At 35.7% G+C, this 21,934-nt stretch overlaps 1 protein-coding gene across 2 annotated transcripts in view; it reads left to right on the top strand.

Moving 5' to 3' along the window:
- frem1l (FRAS1 related extracellular matrix 1 like) overlaps positions 1 to 21,934 on the top strand; it is a 98,146-nt gene that overhangs the window by 66,008 nt on the left and 10,204 nt on the right. For both annotated transcript variants that reach the window (XM_004913949.4, XM_031900901.1), the window contains exons 25-30: positions 2,439 to 2,853; positions 7,153 to 7,354; positions 8,769 to 8,913; positions 10,519 to 10,648; positions 16,000 to 16,072; positions 20,753 to 20,902. In XM_004913949.4, the coding sequence (XP_004914006.2) occupies positions 2,439 to 2,853; positions 7,153 to 7,354; positions 8,769 to 8,913; positions 10,519 to 10,648; positions 16,000 to 16,072; positions 20,753 to 20,902 (1,115 nt within the window). The remainder of the gene's footprint in view (positions 1 to 2,438; positions 2,854 to 7,152; positions 7,355 to 8,768; positions 8,914 to 10,518; positions 10,649 to 15,999; positions 16,073 to 20,752; positions 20,903 to 21,934) is intronic.

The raw sequence follows: 21,934 nt of genomic DNA on the forward strand, positions 1-21,934 counted from the left end.
TAGTCTGACAGTCCCGAGCTAAACTCTGGACATGCCCTACATGTGCAGAGGCAGATTATATGACAAGTAGCTGCCAGGGATGGTGCCATCTGCGCAGCATGTTCAGCACCCTTTGTTGGTTAATGTGAGAAGCAATCACATTAACCACCATAAAAGATTAGCAACCCCCATGCACTTTCACCCAACAGCTAATGTGTCTGCTCTATAGCCATCACATTGCAGAAAGGCCTAAACAGAATCTGCAGCTAAAAAGAAAAACACGAAGACTTGGAATCTTGTCAAATAAAATTCTAGGGCTCGGATTGAATGGGTTAAAAATGCCTCATTATTCTCTAACACAGCTGAGGCTTCTCAAAATGTTTATCTTGTTTTGTAACTGGTACCTTCTGGTATATCCTTGTGCCAGCTTCCCGCTCCCTTACAGTTCCCTGCTATATTTCATTCTCACTATTTTTAGAATTGAGCTGCTGGTTCCAGGTGATTTAATAAATTGCTTTTTTGTTGTGTTCCTTTTAACTTACCCATCTGTTCAACACATGCGTAACTTCCAATCTGTCAGCGGTTTGCAGAAAGACAAACTGCCAGAACTGTACGCTTTTGACAACTTTGTTCCCAATTAGATTAGTGGTGATTTTAACAGATTTTTGGGCAGTCAAAGCTAAAAAAAAAAAAAAAATACACAGAGAGAGAAATAGTATTAAGGCAGAAGTTCAAAAATGCAATTGAAAAAAAAAATAGACAGCCAGTCATATTTTAACAATAAATCATAGGCAAAAGAAAAAAAACACTCCTATAAATAAAATAAAAACTGTATATACAGGTATGGGACACATTATCTAGGAAGGACATGAAGGCCATCTGTCATTATAAGCAAATAATTTAAATTTTTAAAAACTTGATCCCAACAAACATATAATTAATCCTTATTGGATGCAAAACAACCCTATTAGGTTTAATGATGTTTTGTAGACTAAGGGCACCGGCACATGAGGAGATTAAGCACCCACAATAAATCTCTGCTACAGCAGGCAATTTATCTCCTCGAAATGCCTTCCCACCAGCAAGATGTGAAGTGCCAGTGGGATGGCATATGCTTTGCTTTGGTTTTCCGAAGTCGCCTCATGAAGTAAACCGAACTTCCAATGGCAACTCGCATTGTTGCCAGGGGAAGGCATTTCGGGAGTTAGTTTCCCCATGTACCAGTTCTCTTAAGGTATGGAGATCCAAATTATGGAAAGATCCCTTATCTGGAAAACCCCAGGTCCCAAGCATTCTGGAAAAGAGGTCCCATACCTGCATAATACGTTTAATATCTTCATTCATTTTGATTTCAGTGCCAAGTAAATATGACCCAATCTATCTTCTATGCTCACAACAACAAGCCAGCTCATTTGTCCCCCTTCTTAAAGCGGCATCAAACATATGACCATGCAGGCATATACACATGTACTCTAATTTTCTGGGGAAGCACATGACTTGTAGGTTTCATGGCAGGGATGCTGAAGGAGGAAGACAACCCAAAGTCATCCAGAAGGTGAACTAACATGGATGGAACAGATGCAGCAGCCCTGTGCATTAATAATCACTGACAATCAAATACAGTAGTTATGCTAACAAGGTACATGTAGAAGTGTGATACCTTTATAAAAGCAACACTCAGTGCAGGACCAATTTTTGTGCTTTAATCCACTGGCATATATATTTATTCCTAAATTAATATAAATATAATTAAGGTACTAATTTTGGAATTAAAAAAAATTGCAGCATTTGAAGGCAATAAGTTTTCCAGAGTGGTCCATGGGCTTATACACAAACACAGACTTTCCCATATTGTTCTGTGTTTTACTTTACATATGCTGTACCTACAAAAGTAGTGTTACGTTGTCACGAGTCTAATGGTTTTATATTGGTTTGTATAAATGTGTTATTAATGCGTATTATGCAATCTGCATAATCAGTGTATACACCCATCTGTATAAAACTGCAAAATATGTTAATGATTTATTACTACATGCTAATATTGTGAATAATGTACCCCCTATTGTAAAATATAAGGATATTAAGTCACCAGTGAGTGCCATGACCATATAAAAGCACAAGGCCAAAGGCTGAGTGCTTTTTTACAGGTCATGGGACTCTGAGCTGACTTCTAATATCCTCATATTTTACAGCAGGGGGTGCATTACTTATTATAAATACAAGTTTCAGCTAGCCATGTGACAGAAATTACATCACTGAGCATTATTATCATTGATGACATTACTAAACACTATTTATAAGGATATAATTTACAGGATATTTATGACTTATGTATTATAAGAAAATAATAGTAATAATACAGCTAGGTCCTGTGCTCTGTGCTTACACTGCTGTAAATTACTGTATGTGAAATCTGCATATCTTTAGGATTCTATAACCTTATTCTTATTTCTATTTAGTTTCACAGTAAGTAATGGTCTAACAGCAAAAGATGGCTCTCTGGAGCTTGTCATTATACAAACAGATCGAATTCCACCATCTATAGTCAACAACAAGGCTGTCAGCATACCAGAAGGAGGAATAGTGGTTATTTCTTCTAGTAACCTACAGCTCATAGATCCAGACAGTTCAATGGACAAACTAACATATACTGTGACTGAATATCCACATCATGGACAGCTGTACTTAAAAGGACATCCCCTCCAGCAGAGTCACTTCTCTCAGACTGATATAAACAACATGCATCTATCCTACAGACATTATGGAGGGGCTGCAGAGTTGGACCGGTTTTCATTTGTTGCTACGGACAACACCAATCAAGGTTTTCTGGTTGATGGTCAAATGAGAAGAGATTCTGTGGCCTTTATTATCCAGGCAAGTGAATTTGAAACTCTTTAAAAATGCAGGATAAAGTAAAAAGTGGCCAAGGATGAAATATTAGTTCATGATTGACATGCCTTATTTATAATTTCAGTAGGAAATTACTATGTCATTCAACCCTAAGAACCATAAAATCGTTGACTTTGCACTGATTTTCATCCCAAAATAGTTCCTGATACCCTCAATTGATGTCAGTTTGTTGATTTTGGCTCGAGACTAGACCTCATCATCTTCCTGCCATATGGAAAAATGTGAGGAAATAGGTCCTACAGGAAATGTTATAAAAAATATTATAGAAGCATTTTTTTTTGAAGTGTGAAATTCACCATTACTTTCTGTCTCTGTATATTTATTGCAGACTGCGAGTTTCTTTCATCGGAAAAGCTCTCTGTTATGTCTAAATCATGCTGAGTCTAACAGAAAACACTGATTTAATTTAAAGCTCCTGTGATCTTACAACTTCTGAATTATCACCACAATAAACTAGTTAGTCTTACTTTGCCATTTCATCTAAACTATGTCAGAGCTTAGAAATTATATGTTCACTTTATTTAGAATAGTACTTTTCCAAATTTGCTCTAGGTATAGTAGCCCACAACAACCAGTCAGCAGGTAGCATTGATCTATTTTCATCTTGTTGATGCCTGCTAAGGGTTAATACAGCTGGAACCAGTTTGTTGATGCACTGTCCCTTTAGAGCTAGGCTGTAGGCTGCAGACTTAATAAACTCTCCCTCAAACTAAACAAATGTACTTGAAAAATATCAGTGATTCAATATAACTATATTATAAATACTAAGAGGCAGAGTAATCAAAATGTAACTCACAGCAGAAAAACTCAGTCACTTTCTATTCGTTTCTATGGGATTTTTAAAAGGGTATTTATCACATGGTAATGAGTAACTTACACACAATGTTAAATACGCTTCAAAAAATTCCCCTAGGAATAAACAGAAAAAGGGTGGATTTTTCTGTGGTGATCTTTAATCTCTTCTTTTGATAAATGTGCCCCTGGGTATTTTTTATTCCCCTCATAAAATACAAATTATGTTTAGTATGCTTTTCAATTTGCTTTTACAATATATAAAGAATGATACAATATATAAAGAATGATACAAACAAGTATAAATGCAATGCTTTACAATACATATGTGACAAATGCAAGATAATATATTTTAAATAATACTTTCATATTTGTATATTTCTAATGCAGTTAAATGGTTATTGACCCATACTAATATTAATACTGGTTTGATATTAATTTACCCATACCCTATTTTTACGGGTATAAATACTGAAACTTCCTTTTCAAGTGTTTGTGACATAACTCAGATAATAAACAGAATCTTTTGGACACATAAAACTAATTTTGTTCCCTAAGTGCAAACATATTTACATAGTTTTTTTATGCAAACACCCATACTGGGTAATGGCACACATGAAAAGCTATTGGTATACGTTTATAGAACTTATCCAGAAGGCTTGGGACCTGGGGTTTTCCTGGATAAAGGGTCTTTCCCTGATTAAGATCATGATACTTAGGCTGATGCCACACATAGCGCATGGCGTATATTTTCGGGAAGTGGAAAAACACTTGCCGAAAATATCGCCATACGCTCCTACCTGTGCCTGCACCAGAATGAAAATGCAAGACTTTGCATTCTCTCACATTTTTATGCAGATATCGGCTACATGTGCCTGCACCCGAGCGTATCTCATTCATTCGGGTGCAGGCACAGGTAGGGGGCATATAGTGCGTATGGCGCATATTTTCGGCAAGTGTTTTTACGCCTGGTGTGGCATCAGCCTTAAGGTCTACTAAAAAAAAAAAATAAACATAAAATAAATCCAATATGGTTTTTCTGTATGTAATAAGGATTAATTATATCTTAATTCTGATCAAGTACAATGTACTGTTTTTAGAGAAAAAGGGCGTCACTTTTAAAAATGTGAATTGTTTGATTAAAATAGAGTCTTTAGGAGTTGGCCTTCCCATAATTTGGAGCTTTTTGTTTAACGGGTTTCCAGATTACAGATCCCATACCTCTAGAAACATTTGAGGCTGATATCAACCTGGAATTAAGAGTTTCCAAAGCTCTTCTAAAAACAAGTAGCTTTAGTCCTAAAATACACTGCCTGCCCAGTGGAAAACCACTTTGCTCCATTATGACTATATGGTGGCTACTTTTCTCAAAATAATAACGCTATATATTTACCAAGATTAATATATTTAGAAACAGGAATCAATATATATTTAACACATTTTTATTTTACCCCGGTGCACCAGGCATCAATGCATCATAAGATGCTACTGTTGTTTTTTTAAATATGCCATTCGCTTGGAACAGTGTATTTGCTAAAGTGCCTACTGGGATCTGGCAGCAACGGCGCCTGGGTAATTCTAAATTCACAGTCATCAGAGAGAGAGGTACCTCTGGCAAAAGTTCAGAAGGCAGTGTTTTGGAAAGATTTGTCTGACCAGCTCCCTTGTGGGTGCAATTACCGCATCGCGGCTGATGAATCTTAAATAACTTAACTCCTAAAATGCTGCTTGTTTCAGAAAAAAATCAGTCAGAAACACATATACACTAAGTACTAAACCCATGAAGAATCACAGAAATTAAAGTTAAAATATTTATTTGATTGGATAATAACTAGGTAGCCAATTTAGGTTGTCTGTAACTTGATTAAATTATATTTTCAACTTTAATACGTTCCTGTTTAAACACTCAACAAATCTATCAATTCAATTAAGTGAAACAAATAATGTTTGACATTTAATCACCTTTTCATGTATCCATTACATCTAAAAGTCTTTTGTGGCAGGGTTTTAGAAAAAAGCATGCTAATACAGAATATTCATTGTACAAAGGGTTAAAAGGAATACATCACTTTTACACTCCTGGCCTAGTTTACTAATCAGTTGTCAGGTAGGGAGCCATCAGTTAGGGCATGCAGAATGCAGTCTATGAAGCAGCTAATTAGTTGGCTAGGAAAATGGAGGTGAGTATCCCTGCGGATGTGCAAATAATCTGAGTCTGTAAAAAACTTTTGATAGGTCAGCATTTGGTATTGCTGTTACAAGCTCTACAGTTGTTGGAGATTCAATGAATTGTATGCAAACATATGACAACTTGTGCTCTACTGCTGGACAGTTTGTCTCATCTTTACACTTTGTAAAACAGAGATTAGCACTGGGGTGCAACCAACAATACCCCTTTTCCCAAATAGCTACTATCAGAAATAAGGGGGGGGGGGGGTAATTTTACAACAGGACAAATTTTGTTGCACAACTATATAGCATTAGTAATGGGGCCAGTCCAACTCATATGTGGCCAAAATCAGCCAAGTACTAAACAGGCAGGTTTGAAAATCCCATTGGGCAATGACTAAATCAGCAGGATACCAGCAAAGGGTGGGTGATGTATCACTTGTGGTCTTGTGTATGGATTCATGAAACAGAGTAGCGGCTCCATCAAACCATCCAGTCTTAACATATTCGTAAATGTCTGTTATATAATAAAGGTGATTACTAGATGAAATATACAGTTCACCAGATTAATATTTCTTTAGGGACTGAATCAGTAAGTTGCTGTGGTATTCTCAGTCTCCACTATGATCCGATAATTGCAACATTAGGGGGCAGATTTATGAAAACACGAGTTTGAATCCTGAATGGGAAAAATTCGGATTGGAAACTAAAATTTCTAAAGATTGCAAATATCACGAAATTGCTTACGAAAAAATCGTATTAGTCACGACAATATCATACTGGCGATCCGAAAGTCAATGAATTTTCGTACTGAACAATTATAAACAGCGAAAAAACCAATTCGATTTTGCGCTAAAAGTACGAAAAAGTTGCGAAACCGTCGAAAAAGTCACAAAGGCTTAATCTGGGTCCCACAAGGAGAGTCTTAGGGTAGTGACACATGGGGATATTAGTCACCCGCATTTAAATCTCCACTACCGTGGGCAACTTGCCTTCTCAATGGCGAATAAATTTTTTGCCAGTGGGAAGGCATTTTGGGGAGAAATTCACTCGCGGTACCCAAGATTTAACTGTGGGCAACTAATCCCCCCGTGTTCCACTGCCCTTTGAAGTCCTGGTTTAAGAGATAGCAGCCAATTCCCATCTGTATTAGAAACAGCTTCAACATACTGTCTATGTGAAAAGTAATTTTATATAAAACACATAGAACTTTTCATTAATATTTAGGAAAAATCTTAAAAAATTTGTTACCTTTCATACTCTTTTGTTAACATCTTAATTTGTATCTTTTATTCTAAGTAGATAGAGCACCTGGATAAATTACCCCCCAAGCTACTTATCAAGGAGATCCCATCTTTAGTCGAGAATTCAAAAGATGGAAGAGCAATGATCTATATTACAGCCAGGAACTTGAAAGCAACAGATTCTGATAGCAAAGATGAAGACCTTAAATTTGTAATCCTGAGATCACCATATTTTGGGCATTTAGAAAACGCTAACACAGGTATTAACATCTGCTTGTTCTAACTCTTCCTTTACTCTCCTTTGTATATGTACACACTGTCTACAGAGTGAAAGTAAACCCTATAATATGGATATAGCATCAAGAGGCAAAAAATAACACTAGCATAAACACTATACTTGGAGGCACTTTGGGTGCAGATTTACTAAAGGTCAACATTTTCTCTACTTCAATTCAACTCTTGGAAACAAGCTTGGTAAATACAAGTCATAATGTAAGCCTATGGGAAACACACTAGCCAAGAACAATCTTCTAAAACTGCATGAGAAAAAATATTAACTTCCTGAAAAAACAACATTTTTCACCTGGTAAATTGTGGTTTTTCATTGCAATTTGAAAGAGTTCCAATAACTTTTTGTGCTTTCACAGTGGGGTGTATTTCTTGGTACTCGTGTGATTGTCTCTGCGTGATATAGGGTAAGAGTCAGAGTAACAATCTCACAAGACACATGGCAAGATCAATGTTCCATTATCTAAATGACTCAAGAATTAATTCTCTGCATTTACTGCACAGTAACTTTACATAGCAAAATGCAAAGGCAAAAGAGGTCATTTATTATTAGGAAGTCAGTGGGCTAATTTATAAACAGTGGGCAAATTTGACCATGAGCAGGAACCCATAGCAACCATTCAGTGATTGGCCTACAGCTACTCTAATGAATACAATGCTGCTTGCATTCAGAAGTGTTGTATTCATGAAGTTGGGGTGGGGGGGAAGCATGTGCATTATTATTATGTGTATTATTCAAAACCGCCAGTTAGGAAGCATCAGAATATACAGGTCTTATGGCTGGCATAATGTACAGGGCTGGCCCACATCCCCTGATGGTGGGGTCTGCACCTTAGGCCGTGTTTTTTTATTCAGCATAAATTGCAGACCACAGATAAAAGAAAATTATTATAGATACATTTAAGCAGAAAAGTGGCAAAAATGGTAAATTGAACCAGAAAGAAAACTCAAACTCTGTCCCATTTCACTGCAAAACTGCTGAAAAATTCACCAAACAGCGGAAAAGCTGCGAAATGCATTTACACAACTTTTTTTTGACGTGCCACTTTTTTTCCTCACTCGCCAATTTTTTTCCCTCAGCAAATTTTTGTGGCAGTTTTGAGAATTCGCAGCTAATCCATGGCTGCCGACAAAAAATTGGCACTTTTTTTAACATATACATTTTTAATCTCTTCAATCTCAATCTCTTCATTGAAATGTATTTTTATCCAGAAAATTTCACATATTTACTCATAATTCTTAACCATGGTTCCACACCTGATAGCAGATTGTATCAGTCTGTTGCATACATCTATACAGCTTGTGAACTTCTGGTATCTGGTTGCGTGAATCATTTCCACAGTGTACAATAATCTGATGTGACCTTTCCAACACTGTGTTTTGTAGGTGGATTTGTGGGGACTACATTTACTCAAAGGGAGATAAATCAGAGAGCTATTCGGTACATCATAAATCCTTCTGTTGAAGTGAATTCCGACAGCTTTGAATTTAAAATCTCTGATCCAGCAGGAAATGAATTTTTTTCTGAAATGTAAGTATTTTAGGCCACTAAAAGAATATATATTTTGACTTTTAGAGCACTAATAGGGAAAATAAAAATAAAGCCATTCACAGGGAGGCATATTTGTCAAAAGCTTGATCAATTAAAAACATTAAAAAAAAAATCAAAGCGAAATCACATTCTAATTATCATTTTCAGTGAGTCTACCAACTTTCAAGAAAACTCTAAAAGCACAGACTGAAAAAAAAATAGCTGAATTTTGAATTTTGATTTTTTTGAGTTTTTTTGGACTTAATAAATCTGTCCCTTAGCAATGCTGTATGCTAAAGTATGTTTCTACTTTTACGCATAGATGGCTAAATGACATGTATGCCCATGTATGGTGACCCCCAACAGGCCTTTCCAACCAATATCTGCCCAAAAATTGGCCAGATATTGATTGGGCAGGTTTAACTTTCCCATTGGATTAGGAAGCACATCGGCTCACTGATGCAGTCCTCAGTCCAACAGTAACTATACTTATCATTGTAATTCAATCATTTGGCACTAGGGCCAAATGATCGAATTATCCCAATATAGCCCACTAAAGGAGGGCATTTTTTGTTTCGCAAAACAATTCGCCAATGGCAAAATGTGGAAATTTGCTGTGAATTAAGGAGTAGATTTATAAAAATGTGTGGTTAGAGTTTACCACAGAAAAATGTGCCCACTTTCTATTCATTGCTATTGGATTTTTGGACATGTATTTATCAATGAGTGAAAGTTAGAGATCATCATGTGTGCTTCTTCTAAAATTCCCATAAGAAATAATACAAAGTGGGTACATTTTTCTGTGGTAAGCTCTGATCTCACATGTTGATAAATCTGCCCCTAAATATACATATGTAATTGGGAGGGAGAAGTAATCCAAATCATTTCCTTGGGCTTTCTATGCTGCATCTGCCCTTTGATAAGCACTGGACCAATTTCAATGGACCATTCTATGTGTTGTGTTTCTTCGAGGACCAATACTTTTATCAATGTTTTTTTCTACAATGGGAAGTATGACTAAACTACTGTACTTAACCATATTTTTTGTCCACCTTAAGATTTTACAAAATGTACCGATTTCTCTATGATCTTGTGAGTTGGGTATTATTAGCATAGGTGCTAATTGTAACCAGTGCAGCTTCCTAAAGCAACCCATCTGCAATTACTTTTTATCCATTTATTTAAAGCTAAAATATAAATGCTTTGGTACTATCTGCATCTATGTTATTTTAAAGTAGGCGCAATATTAGTTTAAGCATATATATCTATTTTGCTATGAATTTTAGAGAAGAATTCTTTCAAAGCATCTAGCTGTGTACGAATGATGTTTAAATACTTCGATTTTCCCATGCCAACTCTTTTGTTCCCAACATACTGATTGGCATGGAGATGAGTGAAACAGCTTCTATCACTTTCAATTTGCAATTCAGCATTAGTGTCTCTTGAATACCACATTTGCCATTAACTATTTCATTAGAACTGTTGGCACAGCTTGAGATTTTACAATGCCTACAAGTTGCCCAGCTCTAGTTCTTTGGGTGATTTGGCTTGGGATGCTTTTGAATGGAAAACTGTCCTAACGTGCCACAATTTGGTTCTTCTTAGATTTGACCTGAAATGGTCTATTATACAATTGTCCCAGCCCCACTACCGCACATGCGAAAATGTTGGGACATTCAGTGTGAAGTTGATTCGAACTGGAAGCAGTAAAGATCCAGCATTTGTTGGCATAAAGGTAACAGTCCATTCATCTTTGGAATCATCTGACCATAACCAAGCAATATTATTTGTATAAAATATCTGAGCATGGTGCCTGTGGTTGCTTATTTTACTTTGTTCTATTTTCATAATATTCTATCACTATTCTGTCACTCTGGCCACATACAGGTCTTTTCTTGCTAAATCCAATACTGGCACTTTAGCCTCAATATTGCTAGGCAAATGAAATGATCCAGTCACACCATGGGCCTAGAAATTGTGGATGGAAGTGAGGCCACCCAAATGTTTAGCCCAGTTAGACTAGCTGTCATCCCCAATTTGCCCCATATTTGGACTCAGATGGTTTATTAAGAATTTTTGGATTGACAGCTTTGTTGTAGTCTTATGGAAAAGTAAGTACATTAAGATAAGAGCACTAATAATATATTAATAATACAATATATTAGCTTTTAAAAAGTGGTGATTTTTTTTAAAAAAAGATATAAACACTTGCCGTGCACTTTTTTTTTTTAAGTTCTGGAGCACTTCCAGTGTTATATATATATAGACAAGATCTATTTACATTCCAAAACTGTTTAATAGCAAGAAGCAAGATATGTAATTATATATAAAAATGTAAAAAATGCTAGCACACTTGTTATCAGCACTTCAAAAATAAGCAATAATGACTCAAGATATGTTACTTTAAAAAAAAAATTCTCTCTGCTTTTACAACTTTCATCAACTTCATCAAAATTGACGTGTATGTCTTTTAGCCTGATTTATAGTCAATCAAGTTTCAAATGAAGCTGCAGTTGATCTGTAATTGCACTATTCAGCCTGTGGCAGGATCACATATACTGAATCAGGCTTGAAAATGTCTCCTCCATTACCCTTTTCTGGTGCTTGGCTCCATCACAAGGGCTTTGGAATAATACAAAAATCACATTTGAATGCTTTGTTAAATATGTTTAAGACAAGTATTAATATTGTCAAGAAAAATAAAGTGTAAGATTATCAAAAAAATCCACTTGGCAGTGTTAAGACACTGTTAGGGGAATGTAATATACAATTGCAGCCAAGTTCCTTTAACATGTTGTTGCGTTATGTCTCTTCCGTTTACTTTGTGTTTTGTTGCTAAGTCTTTGCACTCTAACACCATCTAAAGACAGGATTTAACACTCAAAAAATGGTATTTGGACATGGTGAGACAAAGTGTGGAAAACCGCTGGCTGCATCTGTACGGTAGTATCAGAAAAAACAAAGGGACAAAATGTTAGCTTTGCATCAAATTTTGGGTTTGAATAACAGAAAAATACTGTTTGAAGATAGTGATGAGGGAATCTGTACTATCAGCGAAAAATTTAGCAAAATGCATTAAAGTCATTTGGCAGCATGTTTTTTTAGCTGCATCAAAGTCAGTGGGCGTTTTTTCTCACTTTTACCACACAACAATTTGTTCTTACACAAGCAACATTTCTCTCCAAATACATAGTCAATGGCCATTTTTTTCTTAGCAAATTTTTGCCGCAGTATTGCAAAAAAAATCACCAGTGGTGAAATTTTTCTGAAAACACGCCTATTTTGACGGGACCATGATTATTTTTTGATGCAACCGCAACTTTTTTTGACACAACCACAATTTTTTTGTGGCAAAATTTTTCACCAATGGCGAAATGAGGAATTTCAGCGCAGATCCATGCCTGCCGAAAAAATTTGCTCATCACTATTTGCGATTGCAAATTTTTAGTTTGCACAAGTTGGCAATGTATGTAATAAAACTTCTTACTTTTGCCATCTTCAAGCAAGTATTAAACCTTTGCAATGTAATAAACATTTAGTGGACAGTATTACATTGCGAGCAGCACTAAAGAATTGCAAAAATGCCATTTTACGCACCGCTTGCGATTTTTATTACAATATCCCCCATGTCTATTTGCCCTTGCATTTCACAAAATAAAATGTTTTATTTCAGTTTTGTGTTAGAAAAGAAAACAGAACTCTAGCCTTTTTTTGTGTTTGGAGACATAAAGCACTTTCCAGCCAGATGTCCCATGGTGTGTGACTAGATTTGGTCACTGTTTTTCCTTTGTTCTTTATTCTTTGTTCTGTAAAAAATTCTATTTTATCATCAATTAGTAGAAACCAAGCAAGAGTAGAAACAAAGTAAATCAATACACTTACAACAGCAATAAATTAAAAAAAAGCTTAGTAACTTTACAATACAAAGCATGGGCTCTCAATCCACACAATAATTCTCTCCCTAAAATGCAAATGGGCCTGTGTCTTTGTCAAGTTTTTTAACATATCAATATACACTATATTTCAATAGTGTGGCTATTCAACAAAGAGACTTGTATGGTTCTAGTACTCGTCTGCACAAAGATCCATAAACAAATGCTGCCAATATTCTATCTTGCAAACTTCCCTTATGCGGGTATGGGACCTGTTATCCAGAATGCTCAGGCTCTGGAAAACCTTTCCAGATACTGGGATCTTTCTGTACTCTGGAAATGAACCCAATAGGATTGTTTTTCCTCCAATATGGAGTAATTATGTCTTTACTGGGGTCAAGTTTCAGGTACTGTTTTATTATTACAGAGAAAAAAGGAAATCATTTTTAAAAATGTAAATTATTTCATTCAAATTTAGCCTCTGGAAGATGGCTCTTCTGTAATCCAGGGCTTTCTGGATAACTCATCCCATATCTGTATTAGACTTGTATGTCAGCAGGACCACAGGGCAGGCAGATTGGAAGGTTTGGTATGTAAGAGGGGCTGCTGAAATGGAAGGGAACACAGCACAATGAAAAAGATAATGTAACCTATGAGTAAAACCCTAAAGTTTTACAAGGTGCGTTATTCTAATAATTATGGTCAAATCAAAGGAAAGCATTATAAGGTAATCAAGATTATCATCTAGTTACATAGTTACATAGGGTTGAAAAAAGACCAGTGTCCATCAAGTTCAACCCATCCAAGTAAACCCAGCACACTTAACCCACACCTACCAATCTATACACTCACATACACACACTATATATACAACCACTAGTACTAACTGTAGATATTAGTATCACAATAGCCTTGGATATTCTGATTAATCAAGAACTCATCCAGGCCCCTCTTAAAGGCATTAACAGAGTCTGCCATTACCACATCACTAGGAAGGGCATTCCACAGCCTCACTGCCCTCACCGTGAAAAACCACCTACGCTGCTTCAAATGGAAGCTCCTTTCCTCTAATCTAAAGGGGTGACCTCTGGTGCGCTGATTGTTTTTATGGGAAAAAAGAACATCCCCCAACTGCCTATAATCCCCTCTAATGTACTTGTACAGAGTAATCATGTCCCCACGCAAGCGCCTCTTTTCCAGAGAAAACAACCCCAACCTTGACAGTCTCACCTTATAGTTTAAATCTTCCATCCCCTTAACCAGTTTAGTTGTATGACTGTCACCTGTATGACTGTCACCACTTTTACTGCACCGGAATAAGAGACCATAAGATTTTAAAAGTAGGGTTTGTTTATAAAAATGCTACTTTGTGTATTATTTCTGCATATCAGCATACTAGGCCCTGATAAATTATTATTATTAACACATATATAAGGAGCAATAGCTGTATATTAAAGAACTGTACAATAGATGAGTGTATACTTCGAGGATATAGGTAATATACAAAAATAAATTTGATACAAGAGGTAATAAGGGGCCCTGCCCAATAGAACTTGCAATCTAAAAGAAATATATATATCCAGGTCTGAGTTACTGTGGAAAACCCCTGAAATAAATCTGTTAACCAACATTATTACATATTACAACTGTGAAACAATACAGAGTGACTTCACATATTTTCTGTGGAGGTTTACAAAACTATAATATTCACTATAAGTTGAAAGAAGCAAAGCCAACTCCAGCTAAAAATTCAGTCTTGTGTATTGAGATAGACTTAGAGCTAAGCAAGGCAACATTTTGTGCCCGAGAATGCCTTATCCAGAATCAATGCACATGAATTCAGGTATACAGAATGGTAGTAGCTACTGCCAATATTTCTGTCATCCTATGATAAATTACAGAAGTTTGTGGTCTTCCATAGAAATGCATGGAAACTCATGCAGAAGCAGGGGAATTACAGTTGTGCCTATTTTCCTGTGCCAAATACTGGAAGGTGTTAGAGCCCTCTAAAAGATTTTTCTGAAGAGGACATTGGTTTTGTCTGTAAGGAAATGCAATGCCAGAGATAACAAGCTGGCTAGAATCTGGTTTGTGGTGATAAGCAAAGCTAACATGCATAAGCGGGCACTGAGTTAATGAGAAAGCTTTATTTTGCTCACTGAGTGTTTCAGCCCCTGTAACCATTGGATAAAGCCCTACTGGGAATTGGACAATGACTGTTTTTATTTTCTTCATCATTCCAGTCTTGCCTCTGCTTTGTTTCAGGTTTTATCTCCATTATTATTAGGGGTTCAGCTGAGTATCCATGGCTCCCAGCTGCTAAAAAAACACACCGTATACATATATATATAAAAACAAAATCAGTTTGGTAAACAACAGCATGTTTTGTAGATCAGTATTTTTATGCACATCTTTTTATGGGTACAACATACTAATAAGATGTGTACTGGAATAATGAACCTGATTCAGATCTCTTCTTATGCACCATAGTAACAAACTAGGATTCTCTGAGCTCTGGCCTTGTGTTTTACATACAGTGCTTAATCCAGAGACCCAATCTGAACCCCGTGTTGTCTGTTTAAGACTGCAAAGGCCACTGATGAAGGCATAAATACTAGAGGCATCCTGGAAAGGTCCCCTGAAGCCACCTGCTCCTGATGTAATCGCGCCATACTGTATTAATATTTGCATTTATTTGCAGCTACAAATGTTTGGAATTATGCTTGATTACTTATGTTGTATCTCACTTACATACTGGTACATTAAATTGTTAGAGCTTTTTTGTTTGATTTTTACTCAAAATACAGGTATGGGACCTATTATGAGGAGCAGGGCTATGGATTTTTTCAGAATTTTGGTTTGCCATATGTTAAATATACTAAAAAAGATTTCAAAATTAAATAAACCCAATAGGATTGTTTTGCCACTGACATGGATTCTTACAGCTTAGTTACCACGTACAAGCTACTGTTTTATTTTTACAGAGAAAAATAAATTGTTTTAAGAAATATTTGCTTGAAACAGACTTGGGTGATGGCCTTCCTGTTATTCCGGATAATTGGTTTCCAGATAAGAGATCCCATACCTGTACTGTAATTCTTCTAATTTAACAGTTGCTTATTTGTATATTTATCAAGACTGTAACTATTTCTATTAACTGTTTACTAGAACTTTGTAAAAAAAAAAAAATAATGCATTTAATCTCCTGCTAAAGGTGAATGAAGTCTCTGCAAGAGCTGGGTTGGATTTTACCCACAGCAGCGCAAATCTTGTACAGTTTGATCCAGGTAAACATATTGCTTCATTTCTACCACATACACAGGTCTCTATAAAATATAACACATGATAATATAAATATAAACCCATTTTTATATACATAAATATAACATAAATTATATACATAAAATATAATCCATAGGTAAACAGTGTTTCATATAAATAAATATCCTCTGGCTTATGCAAGGCACTGTGCTCCCACAAATCAGGGGCACACATACAGGTTGGGCCATATAGATAACATCAGTTAATGAATAGATACAGCTGTATCAGGTGATCATTAAGTGAATATACAAAACATCACAAAAATTGGACTGAAGGTAAAACAATGTAAAAGGGAAATATTTACTGACAGGTATGTGCCAATTTAATAAGACTCTTTGGTCAGTTTTCGTTTCAGAAGGAAAGTTCTACGACAGGTTTAGGGCTATGGCACACTATGCACATATATATGAATATTTATTAATACAATGAGGTGTTTATTGGCAAAATAGCATTTGTGGGTTAAACTTTGCAAATTAATTGCTCCCTAACTATGCGACACAAGATGAGACACACTTTGTGGCTAACCCTGTTGTGTTTTTTAAATTATAATTTTGTTTGTTAAGTTTTGAACATGTTTTCTTTGAAATCTTGTCAAGTGGAAGATGTTGATTTTAAATGGAAGTTAGAGATAAAGTATGTTTGTTAGTTTGTTAGGAAGTAAGTACAGGCCCCATCATCCCAACTTCTACAGAGAGCTGTTCTTACTCCTAGGCTTACCCTTCAGTGGGGCCTTCCCTGACTCTTGGCATTATCCACCCTCCTCCAGTATGGTTCCAAGTTATACTTCTCTTCCATCAACACTTATGGCTAATAACACAGCATGTAAAATTACAACTAATTACACTGCATGGGAAATGGCTAAACCCCCTACTTTCTTTAAAACAAATATACATTTGAAATCACCTCGCCCTCAATGTTATCACTTGGTCACACTCTATTGGTATCAATTAATAGATTTGTTGTTTGCCAGAAATTCAGGGAGCAAATGGCACCGCAAAATGAACTTTGTGGGCTGGAACTGGCTTTTAGTTTACTTATGAAAAGACACCATAACATATCTTTTCTAGGCTTTGTATAGTATTCAGTTATAGGCAGTAAGAAATGAATTTCCCTGTATATTGCCTTGGGATAACATAGCATATTTTTAGGGTTGATAAAGCTAGCTTTTGTGCAAAATGTAGTATCAGTCAGAAACATGCCTCTGTTTACACAACCTGAAAAAACATATTGTTAGGCAATACTGTTCAGTAATGTTGACCTAAAAATAGATCGTCATCAATGAATAACCTATTTTTTTGTTGATAATGACTGCAGAAAAAATGATTGCATTTCAAGCAACAGAGAGGAACAAAAGGACAGCAGATGTAAAGCATATGATGACTTTTGGAAATGTATAAAGACAATTTTGTTAAAACAGATACTAATAATAATAATGGTAATAAAACAATACAAACAAAGGAAGCAATAGAAAGCACAGTTTGTTTTCTATTAGGCTTAAAATTAAAGTTAAATACAGACTCACAAAGCCAACACTGATACAAAGCTAAAAGAGGAAAAATTATAAATATAAAGAAGACCTGTTTCTGGCATTGTAAAGCAGATATCCAATAGCTTCTTTCACCAAGACATTGAATCTCCATTAAAGTCAACAGGCCTCACATGCAGTTACCAAAAGCAGAGTAGTAGTTACAGATGTCTCCAGACAGTAGAGTCACACACATCCTTAAGTTTGGCTCCACAGTAAAAGTTTAAACAAATCTATTTAAGTTCAATGCTCACATTTCAGTGCAGAAAAAAAGAATGATTAATACATGAATGTGAAATATAAAAAGACCAAGTTGTATTGCTGATATGCTCAGGCTATGAAAGATTGGACTGTTGAAGGCTGGGGCTGAGTACAGAGCTGAACATATAGATTTATTTACATTTAAATATTAAGGGCTTTTATTCTTGTTTTGTAAAAGTCAATATCTATAAAGTAATCAGTATCCTAAGGGTTCCATAGAGATAGTGTGAAATACCTGTTAAATAAGGTCTGGAAATGTCAGATGGTTAGGACTCCCTAAAATTGCCAACTTCCTGTAATGTTTACAAAATATTTTGCATTCTCAATTAATACAGCTGAACTGCTGAGGTCTACTAGACACTGATCACATCCCTATATACTCCAGATTGGAGGTAGACAGTCCTTTTCTACAGAAATAAAGTTTTTTAAAAATTGCAGGTTTACTTTTAAACAGATTAGCTATAAGGACTTTTAGTTGTGATACATGATGCCAATGAGGTTATTCTTCAGTATGACTACGACAATGATAATTTATATAAGCCATATTACTTTATAACACTACATATTCGCATTATACCTGCTTTATGCAATTTTTTTATTTTGTACATTAAAGAAACTTTATTGCATTAATTTGGCCTGAGGTATATCTTGTGTAGCATATACGATTGCTATTTAAGATTTTCTTAAGAATTGAAGAACTGTGACTGTATCCATATAATAATTTTCAACTTACCACTTTATTATGTTTCCAGAGTAAACTTTAAATAAAAGGTCATTCTAATAATGAAGTGCAACACGCCATGAGTGCAGTGAATTTGTCTGCAGCACTCTGTTATTGGTAGCTGTTTAGTATTAAGAACATTATTCTTTATTAACCATTTTTTTTTTTCAATATGACACACAAGGCTTTGAGTTTCAGCAGGGAACACAAAATTCATTTAATTCATAGCGAGGGGATCACTTAGCTCATCAGGATCATGAAAGGACATCTGTTTTGGTGAGCTGGGGAAATAAGGTGGCGCAGGTGTTATATGAGTGTAAGAATAGAAAGTGCCTACAAAACTATAAAACAAACACCAGGCGAGATACATTATTACTAGCTGGTTAGCCAAGCTGTCTGTAATCCTATTAGTTGCTTGACAACTGAATGCTTAAGCAAACCTGCGTGACCAGTTTAAGTTGCAAAATTGATGCCACCCTGGATTCTTCATATTGTGAAAATTAAAAATCTGAAAAATGACCAGCTCTTTACTGCCATTATCATGACATGCTTTCATGGGTGTCTGAGAAGCAGGCACAGGCTGGTATGATTGTAATGATTTGGGCAAAGGCCAGTGCTGTTAAAGCGGCAGCTGCTGCAGAACATTTTGGAAAGAAAAGATAGCACTCCCAACCAGAAAGGCTCAAAATTACAGAGTGATTAACCAAGCAGTTCTGCAGCAGCTGAGCACCTTCCATCTCATTTTGGGTATTACGTCTTTTCTGTATGAAATGTACAACAGCAGATTATACACATGAACTTAAACCTTAAAGATCAAGTCAACCCAGAATATAATTTTTAGCCTAATAAAAGGAAACATAATGTATATTGCAACTTTGCAATATACATTCATTACAAATTTGCAGTGGTTTTGGCTTATTTATATATATATATATATATAAACTTCCAAGTAAATGCCGGCACTCACGTATAGATAAGTTGCTGTTGCCTGGGTGCAGGTCCAAATAATGTTGAAGGTGCTTGAGAGAGGGCCAGCACTCACAGGACTTATACAAACAAATTATTTTATTAAAGAGGAGACTAACGTTTCGGCTAGCACTCTAGCCTTTTTCAAAGTGGTGAAGACAACAAACACAGTGTCTAAAAAGCACAAAGTGGCGGGAAAAAGTGGAGATTACGTCATCAAACTGGCGATGTTTCCTATAGAGTTCTATTTAAACAAACATTTTTGCCAGATTTTTGCATTTTTGTCCTTTGTCCCTGATGAGAAGGTAGCATAAATTCATACTCATGGCTAAACTATCCTGCTGTTTTTTTTTTTTTACTACATAAATGTTTTTTTAGAGCTTTAAGGTAGGGCATTACAAATTATCCAGAAAACCCTAGGTTCCAAGAATGCCGACTAATAAATCCCACACCTAGCATAGCAATATTTTTAGTGTTTAAACTCTGCAGGTTGGACAGGCAACATATATTCCATTTATTTTGCTAGACAGAACTCCTGCACTCTATTCTTTGCCTGTCTGTCAATCCTTACTTAGCAATGGGGCAATGTTGGATTTCAGACTCACATATGTGCCATTATATAGGAGAACTGTTACTGGTCTAACTGCTTTGCTGCTTGTGTAAGGTGGATTTAATGTATGCAGGAACACATTTATCAAGCTTTGCAGAGTGTGATATATAACCTGCACTTGCCTGTGCATTTCTTTCTTGCTTGCACCTATTGCTCCACATAACTGCTGATCAGTAATTTATAATCCAGTTGCCGGTACATGGTTAATTTATTCATCTGAATGAATTCCAGAAAGGGAAAAAAATCCAGTAAATCACTTACTTGAAGCTCACATAGGGTCAGCGTTCAATTAAATGTTGCGGCTTTAAAAGCCAATTCATTACATGTAACACTAAATCTACTTATCATTTCATAAAATGACACACACATAGGGTAAGTTTACTTACTAAAGCTGGGGAAGAAAAAAAATTATCTTCACTAAGTCCTCAATTCCTAGAAAAATGTTAAGCTTAAGGAATATTTCAGATACACAGTATAGTGCATTGCCAGTTACAGACAGTCACAAGCCCTTTTTTCAGGCCTGTGGTTATATATTGCCCTCATTATGTCTTTAACATATTAAGGAGTTTCTACAAAACACTGGAATATACACATAAAAAATGATGGCTTGGAAGAAAACCATGAAGTACTTAAAATCATCTTAAAAACACCAAGGAATGCTGTACTTGGAAAAATCCATGAAGCAACTATAGAGATCATCGATCTAAGAGCAGGTAAGCTTCCATATTTAAGGACAATTCTAATTGCTGCAATTTTAAAAGAAAAAATCTATAACTGATGGAACATGAGTATTTTTATAGTAACTGGGAATGCCTTTGCTGTGGAAGCACAAGCTCTATATAGCTAATATATGTAGCATACCCACCCTGGAATAACCTGGGGCCCTTTGACCTGTAAGTCAGATAAAGCTGCACGATTTATTTGCTTGAGGTATGCAATTTACACTGTCAAACTTTTTTAGTACATTTCTGTCAGCTATTATTCAATGGGAAATACAAGCGTAAGCATTTTAATTCCTAAAGTATGTTACAACCCATAAAACACACATTTTGGTCCACTCTCATAGATCGTTGTCCATCTATGTTGTCAATTTGTGACTCGTTTCATTCTCTTTGGATAAAGCTCCCTCAGTATGTGTGCAATATCTTTATTTCAACAAGAAATTTACTGAATACCACTCTTATTTTTTGCCTACCAAGACTGCATTGTATATAATGAAAAGGTCACTGGCTATAGGTTTTGCATGCTGTGTTGGGGTTTCAAGGAATAAAATGACCTGCTGTAATAAGAAACATTCAGACCACAATTTGATGCAAACAAATGTGGCCTGTGGACAGCACTGAAAAGTTGAATTGATTGAATTTTTAGTCAAGAGTGACACCCTGTGGTTTTATGCACAATTAGCTGGCAAATATCTCTGCATTTTGCCCACTGGATTTTGCTTAACTGCAATGATAATAGACAAGACACAACAGTAAAGGCACAGCAAATTTAATGAATTAATAGCATGAACTGAGTTGTAGTGTATTGCAATATTTATTCCAGAATGTTAATTCTACAAATATTATTAGTATATGCAACTCGTTCTTATACATTTAATTTATATTATTATATAGCGCCATCAACTGCCACAGTGCAATACAAATATAATGCATAGCAATTTGCACATATGGACAAACCGCCAGAATAGATGCACACTGTTATAATCATATATATATATATATATATTAGTATTAGTTAGTAAA

The sequence above is a fragment of the Xenopus tropicalis genome, chromosome 4, assembly GCF_000004195.4.
Source record: "Xenopus tropicalis strain Nigerian chromosome 4, UCB_Xtro_10.0, whole genome shotgun sequence".
NCBI classification, from domain to species: domain Eukaryota; kingdom Metazoa; phylum Chordata; class Amphibia; order Anura; family Pipidae; genus Xenopus; species Xenopus tropicalis.